Below are 23,725 nucleotides of genomic sequence, written 5' to 3'. Positions count from 1 at the left end.
TTGGAAGCCGCAGTGCTGAGCGAGCTTCCGGAGCTCAGCCAGAAATGTGGATACAGACTCCCCAGCACGCTGCTGCCTCTTATGGAACTCCATCCGCCGGGCCATCTTGGTCTCAGTAGGCGCCAAGTGGCTCGTTAGGCAGGCAAGAATATCTTTGAGAGATGTTTCACTCAGCTTCGCTGGAGCAAGCAATGCCTTGGCCAGCTTGAAGGTCTCGGGCCCACAGTAGCTCAGGAATGTGGCCCTTCTTTTGCTGGCATCGGTGATCCCTTGAGCCACTGCAAAGAACTCGAAGCGTTCGACGTAGTCTTCCCACGTGTGGGGCTCTGATGGCTGGAAGGGCTCCAATACCCTTGGACTCTCCATTGTCCTAGCGGGCAGGGTCGTCTTCTCAGCTGGCCAGTGAGTCTTGTTCTCAGTTGCAATCCGGACTCTGAGGCAGGGCTGTGTTTAACCGCTCCTCAGCATTCCGGATCCCACCTTCGTCGCCAGTTGTTGTGACGTGGGGTTTTTGATTTCAGCTCTTTTGACATAACATGCTGGAGACAGTTCTCTAGTAACAGCTCTTTATTAAAGTGAACAAGACTGAAGACTGAGGAGAGGAAAGCTACATTTATAGGGACAGGGGACTAGCTAGGAAGGGATACATTTTGGAGGGAACAATATCAAGCAATCACAGTGCTGCCTTTTGGAGGAAACCAATAAGACAGAGGATCCAAATACAGCAGCTTAAATGAACCAATAGTAGCTGTACCCTCTGGAACCAAAAGGCAGTTACTTTATCCTAATGCAAATACAGACAATAATAATACAGATATAAAATCCTTTGACTCAATACACAACAGGGGGCTCCTTTGGTTCTGTAAAATGAATGAATGTTTGACTAAATAAACCCAAGCGGATACCCTAACAGTGCTCAGACAGCAGCTGAAGCAGCCCTCCGTATTGCGGAGCCTGCAGCTGCAGCAGTTCCGCTGAGTTCCGCACCTTAGAACCGAAAAGAGGAGCCTCTGCTCAAATCTGCCATTAGAATAATTCGTCACTTTTATTTAACACCTTCTCAGTACACGGGGCCTTACAAGAACACAACCTAAAATAGATTCAGGGAAACAGCAGCTGAAGGCAAGGGAAACGAAGCAGGCGGGTGTGTGTGTGTGTAAATTAGGTAAGCGCATGCAAATATTTCAATTAGACAATTACATTCAATTAGACAATTAGACTAGGGACTTGCAGGTGTTTTTGTTGGACTGCAATTCCCATTATCCTTGGCCGTTAATCAAGCTAGCTGGGGCTTGTGGGAGTTGGAGTCAAAAATAATAATAATCCTGCCGGCTTCCCCGAATGTGCAGCGGGTCGGGGGCGGCCTCAACTATTTAAATAGCCCCTTATTAAAGCGGTTTCCCTTTTCGAAAGCCCAGCCCCGTCCTCCTCTTTCCCGTCCTCCTCAGCGCCCATGTCCGCTCCGCCCCGCGCTCCCGACGGCTCTCCTCTCCCGTCCCGTGATGCCTTGCGCCGCGAGTGGAACAGGCGCAAGATGGCGGCTGAGCGGCAGGTGGTCAGTGGTGGTAGCGGCCGCGGAGGTGGTGGTAGCGGCGGCGGCGGCGGCGGCAACAGCGGAGGCTCCGCGGCGGGCCTAGAGGAGAACAAGGAGAATGAGAAGCCGAAGCCGGGCGGCCTCGGCGATAGCCTGGGCCTGGAAAGTATCCTGCCGGCATGACGGGGTTTGGGGAGGGCTTAGTGGGGACGTGTCACTTAAGCGAGCGGCGCAGCCCTGGCCTCTGGCCCTGAGGAAGCCTCTCAGCCCCTTCGGCCTCCGTGGGCCTTTCTCCCGCTGCCTCCCCCCATGGTCTTTCCAGGGCTGGGGATGCGGCTGTCGCAGAAGAGGCTACTGGCAGATTTCCTAGTGGAAGAAGGGTCGAAATGGGCATTAGCCGAAGCAGCTGACGTGGACCTTAGGAATGTAGAGCAGCATATTAGTAATAATTAATAATAATTTTATTATTTATACCCCACCCACCTTAGCTTTACATTAGGGTACAGTTTTTTTGGGGGGGGGGCGTTACTCCTTGAGATTGTGACATAGAAACATAGAAAGGATTTGGGATCCCGCAATATATGGTATATTTAAGAAAAACTTTCTCTTTGCACTACCACCCCCTAAACCGCCTGGATTTGCAGGCCGCGACTGTTTCTGAAAGGCTCATTGTGGAATTTATTTTGTGGCAGTAGGCCATGGCAGACTTATTACCTAGAAAAAAGCAGTGTTGAAATGTGAAATCCGTGTGCAGTTTGTAGCAAAGATAGCTGACCAGGGATTCAGAGTCCTGCTTACCGATCTCTTTTTGGAGGAAAGAGTTATTCTTTGGAATTATTTGGTTTCATATGCATTTTTCCGGGGGGCGGGCGGAGTCTTTCCTTTGTAATCTGCTCCGTATAGCAGATTATAGAAGCAAGCACTGCTAAACTCTTTTGACTGATATAGCAGTCCTCTGCTGTTGGACATTGTTGAGAAGCATTTATAACTGCTATATAAAAATGAAATGTTATACTGTGGAAAGAAATCCAGGCCCAAAGTGTTATCTTGCAAAACTTTGTGAATCTTTTGGTGAAATTAATTTTTCTTTGGTGTTACCAGCATATGTAACAATTTACCAAGCAATGCAAGTTTAAAATAAAAACTTCCATAAAGTCGTTGCCCCTAGATGCTTACAATTTAGACAGTGGGGGGAGACAAAAGGCCATTGTTGTAGAATATATATACTCTGATAGAGAGTGAAATAGTTGTTTATGGATTGATGAGAGCAGCATCAAATTGTCAGATGAACAAAGGTCAATGTTAGAAAGTTAATTTGGTGACTGGGATTAAAAGTAACGGGTGATCATGTAGAAATGTGTGCAGCAGAAAATTTAACAGTTCCTGAAAATAATTTAAAGGCATACTTTTTGCCTCCTTCTCCAGAGCTACCACTAAATACTGCAAAGTATACCATTTCAGAAATTCAGTATCTCAAACTGCAATTGCCACATGCAGTATTAGCTATCTTGAAATAAGAAGAGCATTTATGCTTACTTGTTATTGTGCTCTGCTAATTGTTTTGCTAATTGGTTGACTTCCATAAATATTAAGATTTAATAAATACCTTTGTTTCTGTGGAATCGGGAAGAGGGAATCTGTAGTTCATGCTTTTTATATTGATTTTTCATTTTATTAAGAACTGATCAGAAGACCCAATGAATTTTTGATACGTCATTATTTTAAGTGCTTACTCTTCTTGCGTTACTGAAAAGGCAGAAGGGAAATGTAAAGTACAGACTACCTTTTCGCTTCTTTTTGAATTTATCTGTACTCTTACTACTCTTGCTATACTCGTTGGCCTATGTGTGTACCAGTTTTTATTCTGTAACTGTAATAACTCAGATCAGTTAATGTCACAAATTAATGATTATGGTTGTAGTCCTAAATACAGTTACCTGGAAGTAAGCCCCATTGAACTTTATCTCATCATCAAATTTCTCTTTATAAATATACAGTGGTACCTCAACATCCGAAGGTTTCGACTTCCGAAGTTGACAAACCCGGAAGTCTTTTCACTGCGCGCGTGTTCTGCGCCTGCGCAGAAGTGGCACGCATGGTTGGCACATGGGCAGAAGCACAAAATCACGCTTCACGCATGCGCAGAACGAGCACTTCGACAACCGAAGACTTCGACTTACGAAGAGCGCCGCGGAACGGATCGTCTTCGTAAGTCGAGGTACCACTGTATAAGGAAGCATTGGGTTTCCCAGAATATAGCTTAACTGAATTTAGACAGTGATTTTCAAGCTAACATTGATATACACAGTTGTATTGGCTTTCCAGTCAATTCTACTTTTGGTAATCTGTAAAATTTAATTTGTTTAACACTTCCCAGTTCAGAAATAAGTATCACAGTGTAATATTACAAAATAGAAAGTTACAGTTATTTACATGTGCTTTTAAATAACAGCTGTCATTTTAATGATACATAATTAGCATCCTGTTTAACGTTTCCTTAACAAGTTCTTCAGTCCTTCAGATTGTTAAGGAATCGCAACAGCAACATGGGTTACGGCATGGTGATTTTCAGAGATACAGGTTGGTATACTAAGAATAATGAACAGGAATGATTTGCTGCCAATGTCCTTTTGTCTTTATTTAAATGACTAGGTGTAAACAGATGCTAGTTCTTTCTGCAGTTTTAGTAGGGCTGCCATATTTCAAAAAGTGAAAATCTGGACACAAAAGTTGTTGAGCTGCTTCTCCCCCCACCACCAAATTTGTTGAGCTTTTTCAAAATCTTTTTTTTAAATAACTTTTGATCTACTTTTATTGAAATTCACCAAAATCTACACTACCAACATGGGCTGCCATACAACTGGATTTCCCCAGACATTTCAGCGATTTCCGCCCAGAAGCTGTTTACGAGGGCTGAATACCGGCTATGTCTGGGAAATTCCAGACGTATGGCAAACCTAGTTTTAGAGAACCTGTTCCTTCCACTTCTTTATGAAAATTTGTATCTATTTAACATTTAAAGAAACTTCCCCATTTATTTGAATCATTAAATTGTTGGGTAGCTTTTTTCTTCAATTGTGTAAAGCACTAGCATGGGTGTTGCATGTAATTTATATAATACAGCTTTTACTGGTGTATATAGGAGTATGCTAAACATTGAATAGAAAGCTACTGCCTCAGAACTCGTGTGTTACCTAGGCACTAAGGGCTTCATTTCCATAAACCATTTGGTGCACCACTCTAAAGCAACTGCTTCGTGGTTCCATTCAGTTCTATAAATCTGTCATGTAGGCTTTCAAGATTTCCTGATTATTAACATTTTGTCTTCCACTGTAAAAACTGACGACAGCCACATATGATGACCTCTAATATATGAAATGTATTATAGCTCTAGGTTTGTTTTTACTGTCCTCCTCTTTCTTAGTTGAATAGGAGGCAAAAGATGGAATTCAACATTGTGTAAATCCTATCTTTCTGTTAGTGCAAGCTTGCCAGATGGAACAAACTCCCATCTCCTCCTTCCATGCACTGTTCTGGGGGTTCTCCTTGCCCTCCCAAGCAAAGTGAGGAGGGGAACCCCACTAGGCTAGCAGGGCTTGTTGCATTGGCTCCTATAACCTATTTAGTTGAATCCAGCCCAAGTTCTATTCTTTGTAAGAACTAAAAAGTTGTGGTTTTTCTCTTCAGAGGTTACTGCTCCCGACGACTAAGAAGACTCAGAAAAACTCTTAACTTCAAGATGGGAAATAGGCACAAATTCACAGGCAAGAAAGTAACAGAAGAACTGTTATCCGACAACAGGTACTGGGACACTCAATAGCTGTGCTGAACCTTTTTAAAAAAAATTCTTTCTTTTTTGCCAAAAGAGGCAGGTAAAGTTATAGGCTCCTGGTTATATCTCTCACTCAGAAACCTGCAGTAGTGACGGGAAATGGTGCCGCATGCTTCTATATCAATTGCTTTTGAGTACAGTACATGTACCTTAGCAATGCTATTCCCCCATCACCAGGGGTGACATTCAGCTGGGTGCTGTAGATTTGGGGTGCTGGTGAGGAGAGGAGAGAACTGTTCAACTTCAAAATGGGCAGCCCTGCTCAGTATTATAAAAATGTTTTGAAGCAGATTACTGATCTTTTCCATCATTAAATATAGTGACTTGGAAATCAGTATAATGGCTACCAGACTTCTATATGCATATTTGTATGCTAATTTCTTTGTGGGTGTTTGGGCAAAATGCCATCTTTGTTTCTTTCTACTTTGTTTGGGGATAGGATTTGTTGGGTTAACTGTTGGGATACTTCTGGATAAAATGGGATTTGAGTATCAAAATTCCACATACTTGAATGAAAAAGTTCACAAGCTAATTCGGAGCTACCCTCCTTTCTGTGTTGATCATTTCTAGTCCAAGGAGCAGCATAGGGCCTAGTAAATTCAGTGTGGATGGCACAGTCCAAAACAGGGACCACAGCCAGCCTCAATACAATTTGCTCAAGCTACCTGTACGACCTCCAGGTTTTTACACTACATCTGAAACTCTGATTATTATTTATTTTATTTATACTATATATAGTCGTACCTTGGAAGTCGAACGGAATCCGTTCCGGAAGTCTGTTCAACTTCCAAAACGTTCGAAAACCAAATCACGGCTTCTGATTGGCTGCAGGAAGGCCCTGCAGCCAATCAGAAGCCGCAGAAGCCCTGTTGGATGTTCGGTTTCCATAAATACTTTGCAAACCGGAACAGTCACTTCCGGGTTTGCCACGTTCGGGAACCAAAACGTTCAGGAACTAAGCTTTTCGAAAACCAACGTACTATTTTATATGCCATTTAAGAGATAAAATATACTGTAGTAACAAAAAATTAAATAAAAACACACATACCAATACAATAAATTGAATACAACTTGTATAAATATCAATAACATTGTGTATCTGAAGAAGTGTGCATGCACACGAAACCTCATACCAATGACAAACTTAGTTGGTCTCTAAGGTGCTACTGGAAGGAATTTTTTTATTTTTTGTTTTGACGTCAGACCAACACGGCTACCTACCTGTAATTTGACAACTACAGTGGTACCTCGGTTTATGAACACAATTGGTTCCGGAAGTCTGTTCATAAACTGAAGCGGACTTTCCCATTGAAAGTAATGGAAAATGGATTAATCTGTTCCAGACAGTCCGCGGAGTACTTAAACTGAAGCGTTCATAAACTGAAGCATGGGTGTAATTGGTTCCGGAAGTCTGTTCATAAGCTGAAGCGTTCATAAACTGAAGCAAACTTTCCCATTGAAAGTAATGGAAAATTAATCCGTTCCTGATGGGTCTGCGGCGTTCGCAAACCGAAAATTCATAAACCGAGGTGTTCATAAACCGAGGTTCCACTGTAAAACAATTAAACATCAACAAAGCAGATTAAAAACAACAATAGGCAGTTTCCCTACAAATTTAAGTTACGCAAAAGGAGAATGGTCTTCAGGATGTGCGATCAAGGCTTTAAAGGTGATGGGGTAGATAAATCTGTCCTAACCACAGCAAAACTTGTTCAATGGGTTTTTATTGCACAAGTGAAATAAAGGAAAGAAATTTGTTTGGAATAGGTTTTTAAGCTGCCTTTACTTTTCTTACACTAGATACTTGCTCTTGATTCTGATGGATGCCGAGAGAGCCTGGAGTTATGCTATGCAGCTTAAGCAGGAAGCCAACACAGAACCTCGCAAACGATTCCACTTGTTATCTCGCCTGCGCAAAGCAGTAAAACATGCTGAGGAGCTGGAGCGCCTGTGTGAAAGCAACCGCGTGGATGCCAAGACCAAGCTGGAAGCTCAGGTTACTGCTAACTTTCAAAACCCTTTTATAGCATAGAAGATATAAACTGACATTTTGTTTCTTGTTGGATAAATGAATCTGAATTGTAAATAATGTTAAAACTTCCTGTGGAGATTAGGTTAGGAATGTCCAGTATATTTGTAGCGACTTTTAAAGCCCAAGTTAAATAACATCGTTTCATTTAATCAGAATAGTGATCTGTACAGTCTGAGACAGATCATTAATCTGAAAGCCAGTACAGAAAATGGGGAAAGAAAGCAGATAGCAGCTAATCCTAGACAGGAGTCTTGGTTGGGTTCAGCCCATAGAATTTTCCAGCTGGCCGATATGTATGCTGCTTAGCCAGTGCTTCCTCCTGTAGTCCACCTGGGACTGAAGGACTATAGTATGCCATAGCAGATGCAGCAAAAAGGTCAGGAGATGCATATGCTTGTTTGAAATAGCAGACTCTGTTATTTACATATATAAGGACATGTGATGGAAGGCTGATGAGCAATATATTTGAGGATGGTGAGTGGAATCCCATATAGTGCTAAGTTAACGTTTTGTGCAAGAATTTTGACCTGTGCAAAGGAACACCCTTCCCTGCACCCTGTTTCCTGCATCCTCTAAATCTGTTCTAAGGGTTCCCCCAACCCTCTGGAGCAGATTTGGGGAGCATGCAGGGCATGCACAGGGAAAATAGACAGGGAAATCTTGTGCTGATGAAATGTAGTTTTTGGAAATATCAGGCCATAGCATATCAATTTATGGAAGTTCAAATCTGACATTTTGCACCTTCTGTCCAGAAGGTTGAACCTTCATGCTGTCATATAGGAAGCATAGATAATTGTCCTGTCATTCACTTTCAACTTTGGGCTGAGAAACAGGAAGGAGGTATCAGCCTGTTTGGAAGAACTCTAAAGTTTGGGAAAATAAATTACAATTATTATCCCTGTCACTAAAAAAGAAATCCCCCACTCTGGTGAGGATTATTCTATGGTCACAGGATGTTGAGTGTCAGTTGGAAACAGAAAGCCAGGTGATACCCTGCTTGAGCTCCTTGCAGCTTATATTGGAGGAGAGTAAGGCTGCCTGGCTGGAAACTTGAACAGGAGCACTCCTGCTAAGAGGTTAAGATGCACTGCAACATTTTGCAGTGTATCTTCGGATGTAGCAGCCATTACCTAAAATTTCCAGTGGAACTCCCATATATAAAATGAGCCTTTTCTGGGAATGGTCAGACAGTAGCAGGAATAAGGACTTGGGTCTCTTTGTTTCACCCTTGGTATTCTCCCCTGGACACATCCCACACCAGCCCTGCTTTCTTCTTTCAGTGTTTATTAGAGTCCTTGAACTCTAATAAATGCTGCTTCCTTGTTGGGGGTGAAGGATAGGGAGGGGTGTGGGGGGTGTAAACTAGCCTATTGCATAAAGGTAGAATTCACATTTGCAGCTGGTGCTGCCCACTCCTGGCATGCTGCCCCTGGAAGGTTGCCCAGAAATGAATGCAGCCCTCTTGTTAAACTAAGCCCCTACAGGGCTATAACCTACAGGGGGTGGGACTTTCATTTTTATAAATCCTGGGATTCCTTGATTGAGGCAGAACCAAGAAGAGTGAGGTGGGGAGTTTGGGGCCTAGCTTGTCTGCCAGAGCACAGAAAAAAATACAAGGAAGAAAAAAATTGCTGTGCTGAGTCAGGGTAAAATTCTACCTAGTCTAGCACTGTGTCTAAAAATACCTGAAACTTACAAGTGAAACATCATAGATACAGGTTTTTTATTCATTCTCAGCATCTGGTAATCGGGCTTCCTCTATGTACATTCCATTTTTAGCTGTCTGAGCTAATAGCAATTGAGTAACACGTCCTTTAGGAATTTGTTCCAAAAATATTATCTATGCTAGAATCCTTCTCTCCAAATGCTGATTTGTGACCTATCACACCCAGGCAGCTATTTGACTTTGGCGGCTTAATGATTTACTTATTATAGTGCACATGTTCTTTCATTTACCTGAACACCCTCTGTTTGTGTGGTGGAGTAGCATGAATACTTGCACAACAACTGGCCAGTAAGTACCACAAGTTTTAGTAATGTGTCTTTCAAAACAACACCACATAATTCCTAAAGCCTTTTCACTTTGGGTTAGGTTTCTGAAAACATGAATGTATAACTTGTATGTTGTATGTAGTGATGTAAACATTAGGGCTGAATGCCATGTTTACTGTATGAAAGCTTGCCGTGGTAGTTGAGGCAATGTAGGCAACCAGGGAAAAGAATACTGTAGTGTTCAAGCAAGTTGTCAGTCTCTGCTGGCTGTATTCTTGAGACTGAGACTGTACTATTGCACTGACTAATAGACACCCCTACTTGTTTTACAGGCATATACAGCATACCTCACAGGTATGCTCCGCTTTGAGCGCCAGGAATGGAAAGCAGCAATGGAAGCATTTAACAAATGCAAGTGAGTTTGCCCATCCTTCCTATTGCTGTGTTGATATGAATCTGTTAAACTAATCCTATCACATATTGATGAGTTTTTCCATGCAAATTCTTCTCTGTGTTCCAATATAAATACCCCCCCGCCTGCCCCCGCCCAATCAGTTTTGGACCCAGAGTAGTTGTCCTGCTGAGCAGCATGATAAAAAAGTTAAAAGGCCTTTGTAAGAACAGCTCAGTACTGTAACAGTAATTTATTTTAAAGAGAAAGGATTTTCATTGTTGTAAAATAGTAACTGTTTTTATCTTCCTGTTGCAGAACCATATATGAAAAGCTGGCTAGTGCTTTCACAGATGAGCAGGCTATACTATATAATCAGCGAGTGGAAGAGATCTCCCCGAATATCCGTTATTGTGCTTATAATATTGGTAAGTAAACCAAGAAGAGAAATATTTTAAAAGACTGCTAGTACTGTTTACATTTGCTCACCTGCCAAGAGAGTTAGTAGGGGTAATATATACTTGAGCATATGCTTGGTGCACCGTTTAAAGTCCAGACTGTCCCTCAGCTTGATGCTTTGGTAATTTCTGCTTTCATTTAGAATAGTTCTGCCTGTCATAATTGCAAAAAAGAGCTTGAAAATGTGCTGGAGAACACAGAAAGCTGAGAAATCAAGAATCAAAATTGGGCTTTAATGGTCATGAGTTGGATCTAGGTGCTTGGTTGTTGTTTTTTACTTCACTTCTATGCAGTGATTAATATCCTGGTTTTTCCATTACTTTCTTGATCTTGGGGCTGAAAAGATTTGACAAAAACCTGGTCATTAAAAAAATAATCCAAAGTACATATGTCTTGCAGTTTTTCCTGAAGAAGCTGCTAAAGCTGCAATCTTCACGTGAGGAGAATCTTGCCCTTCTCTTTCCAGCATTTTTTTCCTGCTGAAAATTACCACCCCATGTTCTTTCTCCTTACATAAACAGCAGTACTTTTTCCTTCATAGAGCAAAAATTGGTAGCTTTTAATGTGAAAGGTTTGAGAAATCCCCCCATGTTCTGTCTTCTACCACAGATGAAACTACTTACAAATGAATAATATGTAACTTTCCCTTAAGAAAGAATGTTTGTAAATTCGGGGGTCCTTGTGCATAGCCAGCATCTCTTTTTAGCATGGGCTGGAAATATAATAATGATTTACTGAATTTATATACTGCCCAATACTCGAAGGTCTCAGGGCGGTTCACAGAAAAGATCAACATGAAAACCACAATATATACAATCAAAATAAAAACAACAACCCAATAACCCAAAATAGGCAGTAACTACAGAGTTTCCTTTCTTAGCCCACTGTTGCAAATTGACATTTATCATTACAGCATATCTGTTTTGTGCATACATTTTCAGGACACAAATGTAACATGTTGCTCCCAGTGTTCTTTACATTTACTTCACAATCACGAGGCTTGGAATTGTTTTCTCACAATGTAACAAAATGTGCTAGATCACATATTGTGCACTGCTATTTGTTTCTTAGGTGACCAGTCTGCTATTAGTGAGCTAATGCAAATGAGACTGAGATCTGGAGGCACTGAGGGGCTTCTTGCTGAAAAACTTGAGGTAATTTGTTCTCTTTTTTTAAAAGAGCTTTTCTTGCAGAAGTTGGCATAAGCCTGAACTTAGACCAATAGTGTCAAACTTGGATGGGCTGTAGAGAAAACTTGCCATCTAGTGTGTCCTGCAGACATGGAAAGCTATTTGTTCTGTTAAAATGAATCACATATGCAGATGCCTTGCTGTGTCCTGGAGGACATGGAGCGATCCCCTCCTCCTTCAGTTTGCCACCTAGCAAAGCAGATATATGTGTACGCATCCCAGATGCATATGATCACTGAAGGTGGTTTAGTCATTTGTGTTGAGTGTAGTAAAAGTGCCACGGAACACACTGGGATCCTCTAAAAGATCTGACAGCACTCCCTGATTTTATGATGGACAACCCAGATCTAGATAATTTTATGTAGGCAAGGATTTTCTGACTAAGTATAATAAACAGAAGAGTCCTTAGTTGTTTTAGGAGCATTTAAAAATACTTTAAATATTTTGATTTCTGATAATTACTTGCCTTTAGGGGATAGAACAGACTACTTATTAAAAAATGAATGTGTTATCAGATTAATTTTTTAAAAACGTAAAACAGGCAGATTTCATGGCAGTCATCATGGTTGTTGCACAGATCTAAGTAAAATATTGTGGGGAATACAGCCTTCTATTTGCATTTCTAAATAATAGCTTCTCTGTTTTGCAGTCATTAATCACCCAAACCCGAGCAAAGCAGGCAGCCACGATGAGTGAGGTAGAATGGAGGGGAAGAACAGTGCCAGTGAAGATAGACAAAGTGAGGATCTTCTTGCTGGGGATGGCTGATACTGAAGCAGCTATTGCTCAGGTAAGTATAAACTCCCTGCAATCTGTCACTCTGATTTTTACTGTAGTTAAAGTCATGTATTCTTGTGTGTAATTAGATAGCTGTACATCAACCACTTGTGTTGGGGGCGGGGCAGATTTACGCCCATAAAAGTTGTGTAATAGAGCAGTGTGATCAGCAGGTGGTGTAGCTCACGATTTCTTCAGTGTCTTGGCTGAACCTTGGCCAAAAAGAATGTAGGAGGATATAAGTGGTGTGTGTTTTCTGACCTATAATTGTCATGATCAGGCACGTTGCCAAGTCAGTGAGTACACATAGATTGGCTTCTGGAATTCTTACATGTTGACATGCAGACACTTGCACGTACATAGTGCTCCCCAAATTTTGTCTTGGCTTACTCGTCAAACCCATTTATTGAGTTTCCCACCAGCCCCTCCTGTCCCCAAACCTTATTTGTGCAGAGAACTCTGAGAAGTGTTTTGCTTTTGCAGAAGGTGCAAGTAGCACCTTGCCGAAGCCCAGTAGGAAGGGAAAGTAAATGTTTTCCCTCTGCATAGAATAGGGGTGGAGGAGAAAGAAGAGGTGGCTTCTGTTATGCGAATTTTGCAGAAGTAGAAGCCATGGATTGCTGCCTCTCCTCCCCGGTTCTTGTAGAACAGGGATGTTCAACCAGTAGATTGCGATCTACCGGTAGATCCCTGGCTGATCTTGGTAGATCGCGGGAACCTTATCGTGTACAAAAAGTTACGGGGGGAAAGCTTCAAAACTCTGTGGAATCCTCCCCCAACAAAGCTCAACAACTCTGGGCGCTTCCCACCTAAAAATAGCTCAACAACTGGGCAATCCACCCACCCCACGCACGCACGCTCCTCCCTCCAATGAGAATGGGTAGATCACTGCCAGTTTTTTTTTTTATACTGGGAGTAGATTGCAGTCTTTTGGGAGTTTGACATCCCTGTTGTAGAATAACAGAGGGAGTGTTTACCTTCCTGTTAGGATTTGCAGGACTGCTGCTGTCTTCTGCAAAAGTCTAACATGCAAAGCTGCAGCTAACTTTCTTTTCCTTCATGTCATGGAGGAATGAGCCATTAGCAAATTGTTGCTGCCAGTTGCAAAAGCTGAACAGGAAGGGAAAGATACCACATTTTTTCTCTATGGGAGAAGAAATAAGGAGGGCTTTCCCCTCCCCCTTTCTAGCTCGGTTTTTGTACGAAGCTGCTACAGGGCAGCCTTCAGGGGAAAAAAGTGTATTTCCATTTTCTTCCCTGAAGGTACTTCTAGTTTCCCACCAGCAAGGGTTCATTGGCGAATGTCAAATGGAGGAGCAGCACTTGTTACTTGTCAGGAAGTAAGCAGAGTTCGTTAAGTGGATCATACATGAGTCTTGTTTTGAGGCGATCCTACGAATGAGCCAAAGCATAGTTAAATATCCAGTTCTCACAATTGTTTTTGTACAAGTTACAAGGAAATACTGCTCTAAATGGATACACCCACAACAATATATAGAAATGTTGTTAGGCAGATGCTGAACATTATGAAGAAAATACTTTCAGGGTCTCATTAAGCAGAGAAGTAAAACTGTAACCATGCTTCTGAATCAAGTATTTAATTATTCAAGCTATTAATCCAATTCAAGTCTATTTTGCCTTCAGTTCTGCTCTTTAAAAACCTTTGCTGATACATCCATTTCTTAAAGGAGCTTGTTATCAGTTGCAGTGCACCCAGTGCTTGTCCATAGTTATGTTTAACATGATCAACACACTAACTTTAGCCTTCTCCCCTAGCCAGTCCTGAAGCTCTGTTCTCTGTCTGCTGGGCGTTTTCTTACTTCATCATTATTCTAGTTGGTTTCCCCTTTGCATGTCTGAAGTTGAAACACTCTCATGGGTGTTGCTGAGAATGCTGTCAGACTTGTCTAGCTTGTCTCGGTGGTGGTTCAGAGTAACCAATGTCCCTCCTTAATATTTAGAAACCTCCTTTATATAAACCTGAAGAATAAGCAGCATATTTTTGAAGTTTATTAATCCAGTTAACATTAGTTAGATGAGCAATTAAAGCTACTATGCCCAAACCTATCCCAAAGCTTCTAGGGAGATTTTCAGGCTAATGAAACTAGTGAGTAATTGGCTTCTGGAGTGCAGCCCTAACCCTGCAATGCACAAACCATGGCTCTCAAACATGCTGATCTAATCAAATTAGGCTGTATACCAAGAAAGTGGAACTTTTAGCCTTCCAGAAGCTTAATGTAGGAAATGCTGATACTGTTAGTGGGTAGTTTCCTAAACTGGATGGCTGGGGTTCAACCTGTTTTGGGTGGAGTCTCACACCCCAAAGGAACAGGTATGCAGCTTGTGGGGTACTTCTAGATTCCATTACTGCCTCTGGAGGTCTTGATATTTTACGATATGGCAGTATATAAATAGTAATCTTCATGGAGTGGAGTGCCCTTCATCACCTGCAGCTGATGATCCAGCTGGATCCCTATCTGCATGGGGACAACCGAGGTTCTGTTTCTCTGGTCTGATAGTCTGTGCCTTTGAAGATTGTGGTCTGGAACTAGACAATCTAAGCATATAACAATGATCCTGGTGGGCTCTTGGTTTTTCTTGCTCAGTTCATACGGTATAGCACTGATGAAACAGTAGCAAACCATTTTTATGAGAAACTACTACAAAAGGCCTTTTTTTCAGTGATTTGAACATAGTCACACTACACCAGTGTGGTGTAGTGGTTAAGAGCGGTAGACTTGTAATCTGGGGAAACGGGTTCGCGTCTCCGCTCCTCCACATGCAGCTGCTGGGTGACCTTGGGCTAGTCACACTTCTTTGAAGTCTCTCAGCCCCATTCACCTCACAGAGTGTTTGTTGTGGGGGAGGAGGAGAAAGGAGATTGTTAGCCGCTTTGAGACTCCTTCGGGTAGTGATAAAGCGGGATATCAAATCCAAACTCTTCTTCTTCTTCTTTTCCTAGTGCATCTCAGGAATGTTAGCCACAGGGCTAACTACAATTTGTTCCGCAAGCAGTGTTACATTCTGTAAAGTTTCACATGATGTTGCTTTTACCTCCTTTAAGATTTCAGAAAAAGTAGCAGCGGCCTAATGGATTTTCACTGGTTCTGTGGTGGTGCTTTTTTTAGGCAGAAGAAGAAGAAACTAAAGAACGGCTGTTTGAATCCTTGCTGAGTGAGTGTCGAGATGCAATACAAGCTGTTCGTGAAGAACTGAAACCAGATCAGGTGAGGATAAAGTATTGTACTTGTGCATCACTATATAACTGAGTGCTTGAAGAAAACATCTTGTGACATACCCTGTAGGGTTCTTTATGAAGTGTAATAAACTGTAGTACCTTTCAGCTTTGAGTTTTTGTTTTATCTCTGTGTGCTCCCCAAAAAATACAATATAGCTTTGTTCTGCTCCCAACAGAAGCAGCGGGAACACTCTTCAGAAGTGGATTCTGGAAAGGTTACTAATATCCAGTACCTGCACAGGTGGGAGTCCTTCTAGATATTTATCGCATGAAGTCAACCCATTCGCACATTGGAATTCCCCACCGCACCTCTTGACCAGCACCCCACCAAATCTGTTTTGTAACCTTGGAGAGACCCCATAACAGATTTGAGGGAGCACATAGAATGAGAAGAGGGAAGGGGAAGCTATGTTGCATGAGAAGTGCTTTTGTGGGACATGCAACTTGGTTGGAGAAAACTCAATATTTAATATATTTATTTATTTAATATATATTAAACTCTTAATGGCTTGTGACTGTATAATTCAAATCCAGCAATATCCCACCATTGCTAATAAGGGTTTGTAAACCAGCCAAAGTTAATCATATTCCAAACTCTGTTCTACTTGTTGTTTGTTTGTTTTGTTGCAAATATATCCACGAGAAAAACTTTAAGGTGGTGAGACTAGAGTTCTTCAATACACTTTTTAGGAAGGTTTGACAGTCATCTTGTTCACTCGCCCATTTTGCCTGTTAGCTTTTATGGTATGTCTAGGTTTAACAGCTTTAACAAAACTCCTTTAATCATGCTTTCTAGTTATCTGACATACATCAAGCTGTCCACAGCTATCAAGCGCAATGAGAGTATGGCAAAGGCTCTGCAGAAGGCACTTCTTCAGCAACAGCAGCCCGAGGAAGATGGCAAGCGTACACCTCGGCCTCAGGATTTGATACGCCTTTATGACATCATCTTACAGGTAATAGCAATGGAGGGGGAGGAGGTCTTCTGGTTCCATATTTCTTAATCCTTTCCTAAGATTGCAAATCAGGGTCAGAAAGCACAAGTGCTATAAAGCTGCAGGAGATCCTAATGTATTATTCGGCAACCACAGATCACAACCCTCCACTGAAAATTCTGTATAGCCTCTAGTAGTGCTTAAATTCTAGAGCCTCATGCTCTCAAAATGAGTCTGTTTTTCTGCCTGTTCATTCCTGCAAGTACATCTTTGCTGTGTTCATTGTCCCTAGAGGACTCCACACGGTCCCAGCTAGTCAGCATTCCAAATATTTATAGTCTTTCTTGTATTTTGAGATGCAAGTCTTTGGGGGAAATGTGGCTTCATTGTAGGGAGATTAAATTTGATGCATTTGTCACTTTCCTATATGAGCATTTACTACAGCTAGTATATAGACAATTCTGATAATTGCAGGTTATTCTTAAAGGAAGCATGTGGAAAGGGTTTAAGAAAATTCTAGTGTTTAAAAGAGCGATGCTGTTGCTTCTTTATTCAGTTATTTCATATGTTTGTGTTTCGTACTGAAGAAACAAACAACCATCCCGTGAAAACTACAGGTTTGGTTTACACATCTCTCTAAGCCAAAGTGAGACTTGGCACAAGTGTGGGGGGGCTCCTGGGAAGAAGATGGTGGTGCCTTTGCTTCTCCCCAATTGTTTTGCTCCTGTTTAACCATGCTGAGCTAAGCCATAGTTTAGCTTACCGCATTGTCCAAACCCACCCTTGTAGTTTGGCTGTCTCCAGACTAGCCATGAGCCATAAATGAAGAACGAATCTCGATTATGCTTCATGGTTAGTCTAGAGACAGCTAAATTGTGAACTCGCATTTGGATGACATGTTAAGCCAAACTGTGGCTTACTTCAATACAGTGCAGCAGTGAAATAACCAGAAAGCTGCGCATTCACACCGAGCCATCATTTGGCTTAGTGTGGCATGTGAACCCAGGCCTCTGTCATAACAAAATACTAAATTAGTTTTAGTGAAAGATTATCATTTTATTTTAACAAGATTTATATACCATTTGATTTTGAAAACAACAATCTGTTTTACAAAAAAGATTCCTTCATTTGTGAACCACTAGTTGCATTTCTGATTTACGAAATACTATTTATATTCAAGGACTGTTTCTCTCCCCTCCCCTCTCCCTTCTGTTAATTCTCTTCATCATTGAAGAATCTGGCAGAGTTGCCACAACTTCCTGGTCTGGAAGAAGATAAAGGCTACCTAAAGGAAATTGGGATAAAGACACTGGTGTATAAAGCTTACAGGTAATTCTCAAGCAAACAAGGAGGTTACTTGATCAGTTTACCTGTAGCTAAAGAACAGCTAATATTTGAATACAGTAGAAGGAGAAAGTATAAGTGGTGTTCTGTGAGCTCTTGTGTAAGCTATACCAGAAGATTTCTTGCAGTGCCATTCCACAATGTGTTGGTGATTTCATTGCAGTAAGCAGGGAAAATACAAACTTATAGCATATAAATGTTAGAGAAAGTTCTTGCACAGAAACTTAAGCAAATAGTTATTCTTTCAGCACCGATTGAGTTTGAAGTCACTTTCCTCAGAAAACATTCTTCTGCTAATTCAGAAGCAGCCCTTTTGTGACTAACAGAAAACCAATTATACTGAGAACTGAGTTGATTGATAACAAGAAGCAGACAAGAAATTGCTCAGCAGAGAGGGCTTCTTTTAAGTTGCTTTTTATATCCTTTTTAATTGTTTGAACTGTTTTTTAACATGAATATGAATGCACCCAATGTTGTCTTCCCATCCCACTAGGTGTTTTTTCATTGCACAGTCATATGTTCTAGTGAAGAAGTGGAGTGAAGCCCTTGTTTTGTATGATCGAGTTCTGAAATATGCCAATGAAGTCCAGGCCCAAGCTGGAACTTATAAGAACAGCTTAAAGGTATGAAACTCCATTCAGCATGGGGCAACTTTGTCAGTGCAAGCTCTTGAAAGACCGCATGCAATTAGCTAGAGGCCATGTGTATACATTTTTAACTGGCTCTTTAACTGCTGAGCAGCAATACGATGTTTAGCTTTTGTAAATTCTTTCTCTGTAGACCTTATGGTGCAGTGCGCAAATGCAGCTGTGACTTCCAGAGACTTTCCTATTCTTGCAGAAAATATACTGAATATATGTATCTCAATGGTACTGCCAGATGCAGGCTGGGGGGCTGTAATGGCTACTGTGGATTGTACCGGTATTTGTATATGCACAGTAAATGCTTTGCTTCCTCGTCTGTTATGATTGAAGCTGCTCTGGGCGATCTTCTGTCCCTGATGAGTTTTTGAACAGTGGTTGAAACTTGCTAATGGCATAAAACCTTTAATACCTGGAAGATGTTTTACATAATTGACCTGATTATTTAGGAGCTGCCTGATGTCCAAGAGCTGATCACTCAAGTGAATGCAGAAAAATACTCCTTGCAAGCAGCTGCCATATTAGGTGAGTGGGTTCCCTTTCTTCTGTATAGATTGCTGCTCTCTTTTCAGCATTGTGAAATTGTAGCCTTTTCTCTCTGCTCCCTTAGTAAAAATTCTGGTTCATGCTGTGGACACCTCTTGCCTACATATATCTAGAACTCTTATCACCAAAACAGTTCCCCCCTGGTACCTTTTGTGAAACCTCCACTGGCTTTCTGATCACTCCCAGATTTAGCACAAATTCCTCATCCTCACTTTCAAAGGCATCAAACCTTTCTATCACTTGTTCAGCACAACTCACAGTTCTCAATCACTACTGAAAATAAACTGGTGTAACTCAAGTGAACATGCAGTCGTTCCTCCCCCCCCCCCAAAAAAAAGCCTGGGTCAAATTTCAGACTACGTATAAATCTCAAATTGCGACAGAGAATAGGAACATGTTCTTATGTGTATTTTGGAAGGAAAAGCTGTGACGGATACTTGTATACTATTGATATATTTTATAGGTAGTTGCATTGCTAGGAGCTGCATTTTCCTAAAATATTCTTGTGGCACCTTTCAGATGCAGGTGACAACCATGAGATTGAATCACCATCCCAGGTCAAGGATGGCAAGGTAAGATAGTTTTTGTAGCTAGTGAGATGGAAAATAGATTATTTCAGTGTAATCAGCAAATGTACTACATGTTGGAGTTTGCACAAACATGCTTTTAGTTACATAAATTAGACTGATTCTTATAAGTACATTTAATTGCAGATTTCTGCTTCTCATAGACTGGGACTTCCCCTTCCTCCCTTCTGCAGCTCCCACACACCCCAGATCTGCTCCAGAAGGTCCCCCAACCTCCCAGGGCAGTCTGGTGTTTTTTTTAGCAGGGGGAGCAAGGAACAGTGAAAGAGGAAGTCCCATTGGGCATCTATGAACAGCTTTGAATTTCGTGTCTTTGGGCCATGAAGGATAAAAATACTTTTCAGCTGAGTTTTGTAGGATCACCTAGGCATTACACCTGAACCCTATTTAGCATGATAATGAGGACCTTCATCCAGATCTGGGAGGAAATCTGTCCGCTCAGAAGCTGTTTAGAGATCAGAAAAATGAGCGTAGAACAGGTCTAAACGCTTAACCAAGTTTGTGCAACTCTATCTACAGTTGACTCATTTTTGAGAAGCTGTCAGCTTTCTGTAAGTATGCATTCACACACCCTCTCTAGCAGAGTTTAAAATACTTCCTCTTAAGGCTTAGAAGAGGAACTGTCTCCTGGACTGGTTTAAAAGAAGGTTCTGGGGTTTCTATGGCAGTACATCTGAAATATCCATTCTTACTGTACCTGCCTCACTGTACCCACAAAGTCAGAACTGATGGGGAAGGAGACAATAGGTTCTTGCCTGGCCATTAAGCTAGACTTTACTTGGTAGCTAATTTTTTTTCAGCTAATCTTATCTGAGATTTTTGTTTCCTTTGCTATCAAGCCACTTTCTGAACGGTTTGAGACTTTCTGCCTGGATCCTTCTCTTGTCAGCAAGCAAGCCAGTCTGGTGCATTTCCCGCCAGAATTCCAACCGATACCATGCAAGCCTTTGTTCTTTGACCTGGCTCTCAACCATGTTACTTTACCACCCCTGGAGGACAAAGTGGAGCAGAAAGCAAAGAGTGGTCTCACAGGATATATCAAGGGCATCTTTGGATTCCGGAGTTAACCGGGGCCATTCTCAAGAAGAGTGCTTTTCTTCCTGTATTTTGGGATGGCTCCAACAGGTTCAGACCTTAACTACTTATGTCTAAAATCTATATGGGAAGTCTTTAATAACTTCCCAGTATTCTCTTTGTTTGCACACCTGTTTTATTAGAAACTTTCCACCCTGAGAACATGCGTAATGTGGTCTGTCTCCCAACATTTGAAACTGAAGGAAAGAGCTGGAGTCTCAAATCACATTTATCAATCAGTTCAGGCAGGAATAATGCTCACTTTGTGTGGGCTAGGCATATCATCATTTTGTTTTACAGCTGATACAGTACTTTTAATTTTCAAAAAGCTAACCCAGCCCTCTGGGCAGTACAGAACAGAGGGGAACCAAAGGCACATATATGTCTTCAGATTTGGACTGTCTAAGCAGAGTATGCAAAAACCCACAGCTGGCTAGATATCTGTACTGCCTGCCATTTCTGACTTTTGCTTACAGCCATGTAAAGTTTAAAAAAAAATCAGGAGCTTCAGATTTACAAAAGTCTTGGGATTAAAGATATATGATGATTAAAATCTATAAAGTAAAAATGAGATTGTTTAAGAATACACTTTAAAGCCTATGCTATAGTTTTTCCACATGAGGCACCACTTCTCAGAACAGAGGAATATGTTTCTCGGAGGGTTTTTCTTAGAACCTAAAAAGTTCTTCAGGAAGAACAAGCTACTATCATTTTATATCTTGAAAGACTCCTGACGTTTCTTCAGTTTCCCTCTTCAATTTAGCTGAAAGTGGTAAATTGGGAGGGTTGTTTTGTTGCTTATTCTGTCTTTTACCTCCTTTCTGACATTATATTTGGTTGTTTTAGGGATTCCACTAGTGAAGAATCAAAAGTGGAGTCAATGAAATCTTAAGCAATAAAGATCTCTAGCCATGTGTTCATGGTGCATTTTTTGTGAGAGCATTTATCTGTGCTGTGGGAATCCAATATCTTTATGTCAATATCATCCCCCCCCCACAAAAAAAACGCATAGGCACAATTATTCTAAACATTTGTGAGCCTGAATTGTATATTAGACTTTTTTGCGAGCTATATTACTGGTCTTAGGTAGTCTGAAATATTAGTTGGAGATGAGAGTACTTAGCCATATTTTCGTGTTTATATTTTGTCATACTGTGCTCCAGTTTAGCTCTGTTTCTTCTTGACATTGTTGGGAACAGTTTTGAAACTGGATTGTTCAGTTATAGAAATATTAAACAAAAACTGCTTCTCAGCCGCTCAGTTAGCAAATTGCAGAGAATTAATTTTTTCAGATTAAAGATAATTTGGGTTTAATAATGCCAAAGTTATTGGATTTATGTACCATATGAAAAGAGTGCCCCACCTGTTTTAAAGAAATGATCTTTCTGATCTGTCTATGGGAAGGGGGTTTTATAGGGGGAAAACCTATTGCAAAAGAAAAAGGAAGTAATATTTTTTAATTTTATCAAGAGATGAAATTTCACATTGAGATGCAGTCTGGTAAGCCAATGATTTGTTAGTTCTATTGAAGGTTAAATGGAAATGAGATCTTTTGTCAAGTGACTGGGTCCAGTCTCCTCTCTGGGGATGTGCCTATCAGTGTTTCATTGATTGTACTTTGCTTCAAGCTCTGCTGTCATCATCTTTTCAGATCTGAATTAAATCTGAGAACTCTGCTCCTCTTACAGATGTAGCCAAACTTTATTTTTGTTTGCGTTCTACCCCACACCTGTGGGCAACTGAACACATTCCACCCCCTCTGCTTTTGTCTTTGTTTGCTGTCAAATGGCGACTACTTCCTTTGTGAAACATGCTGTGGCACAAAGCATGTTGGTCAGTCCGAAGTGAAATCCTGAAACAATAAAGGACTTATTCCTGCTTTCTAAAAGTGTAGTTGTAAACTATTGAAATCTGTGCTGAGCTTCCACTTTGCTGCTTCCTTGCTTGAAAGTTGAAAAATTGCCTTTGCAATTGTTGGAGCTATATTTCTAGGGAGAGTAAAAGCAATATTTCAAACTGTTGCTGCAGTTTTTTAAAAAAATGCTTCCTGCCACACACACACATGTACCCACTACTTCTATTCTGAGCCACCTGAAATGGTTCAGAAAAACTATGGGATGGTTATGAGATGGAACCACTGTGCTTCTGCTGCTCATGTGTCTGTTGAAGGCTTCCCCTTCAACTGTTCTTTATCAGTGTGTTGGGGCCTGTATCCAGGTGTAGCTACCACCAAAGCAGCTGCTGTCCATTATAGGCACCAGCATATGGACCACAACCCTTGGGTTGGGTCAGGTGTCTGTTAAAAATCAGCAGGGAGCCTCACTGCAGTGTTTCAGGGCAGTTTGTGTGTCACAAATAGATTTCATTTAATGATGAATAGTGTGTTACCCTCTGAATTTGTGAATTGTAAAAGGGATACTGTGAAGCGCTACAAAATCATCAAAAGAGAACGCAAAAATGTGGGCTTTTTAAAAGCTATGTGAATTATAAAAACCAGGTAGTTTGCACCTGAAGTTGTAGCCTTAAAACGGGCATAGGCAAACTCGGCCCTCCAGATGTTTTGGGACTACAACTCCCACCATCCCTGACCACTGGTCCTGTTAGCTTAAGGTTACCAGATGCCCCTGTTTCCCGGGGACAGTCCCCGGATTTACAAATCAGTCTCCTAACAAAATCAATTGAAGTTGAAAAGTTTCCCCAGATTCATTGAAAAAACTCTGGTAACCTTATGTTAGCTAGGGATGATTGGAGTTGTAGTCCCAAAACATCTGGAGGGCCAAGTTTGCCTATGCCTGCCTTAAAAGTTGAGTCAGGAGTGGTTTGTTGGTGATGGAATGCTAGATCCTCGCAGTTGGGCTGGTAGTAGTATATGGTTGGTAAGCATGTTTGAGTAATTCTTGAATATCTGAGGTGGGGAAATCTATATAAAATGCTTGTGAACAAATTATCAGCATAGTCTCCCATAGTAAGAGGCAGGTGGAGTGGGGAGCTGCCTGATAACAAAGAATGCATTGTTCCCAAAAGCAAAAAAAATAAAATTAATGTCACACTCAATGAAGAAACAGGAATGCAATATTTGGTGGTGGTGTTTAACAGTATGACTCACCAGCTTCTGTTTCCTTTGGTTCATAAGAATATTGCTTAGTTTCGCTA

General features: G+C 41.2%; 1 protein-coding gene across 1 annotated transcript; it reads left to right on the top strand.

Annotated features, from left to right (window-relative positions):
- The first annotated feature begins 1,516 nt into the window (after positions 1-1,516).
- Positions 1,517-22,460, top strand: SRP68 (signal recognition particle 68). The gene is made up of 16 exons (XM_035104524.3): positions 1,517-1,700; positions 4,048-4,114; positions 5,222-5,335; positions 7,167-7,362; positions 9,723-9,805; positions 10,100-10,209; positions 11,312-11,394; positions 12,080-12,220; positions 15,336-15,434; positions 15,622-15,686; positions 16,242-16,401; positions 17,615-17,709; positions 18,218-18,347; positions 18,815-18,890; positions 19,431-19,483; positions 20,338-22,460. Exons 1-16 carry the CDS (start codon positions 1,535-1,537, stop codon positions 20,563-20,565), a joined length of 1,866 nt encoding a protein of 621 aa, XP_034960415.2. The 5' UTR covers positions 1,517-1,534; the 3' UTR covers positions 20,566-22,460.
- Positions 22,461-23,725: the final 1,265 nt, after the last annotated feature.

The sequence above is a fragment of the Zootoca vivipara genome, chromosome 2 (assembly GCF_965207765.1).
Source record: "Zootoca vivipara chromosome 2, rZooViv2.hap1.1, whole genome shotgun sequence".
Classification (NCBI taxonomy): Eukaryota; Metazoa; Chordata; class Lepidosauria; order Squamata; family Lacertidae; genus Zootoca; species Zootoca vivipara.
This window is presented reverse-complemented; position numbering and strand designations above follow the sequence as displayed.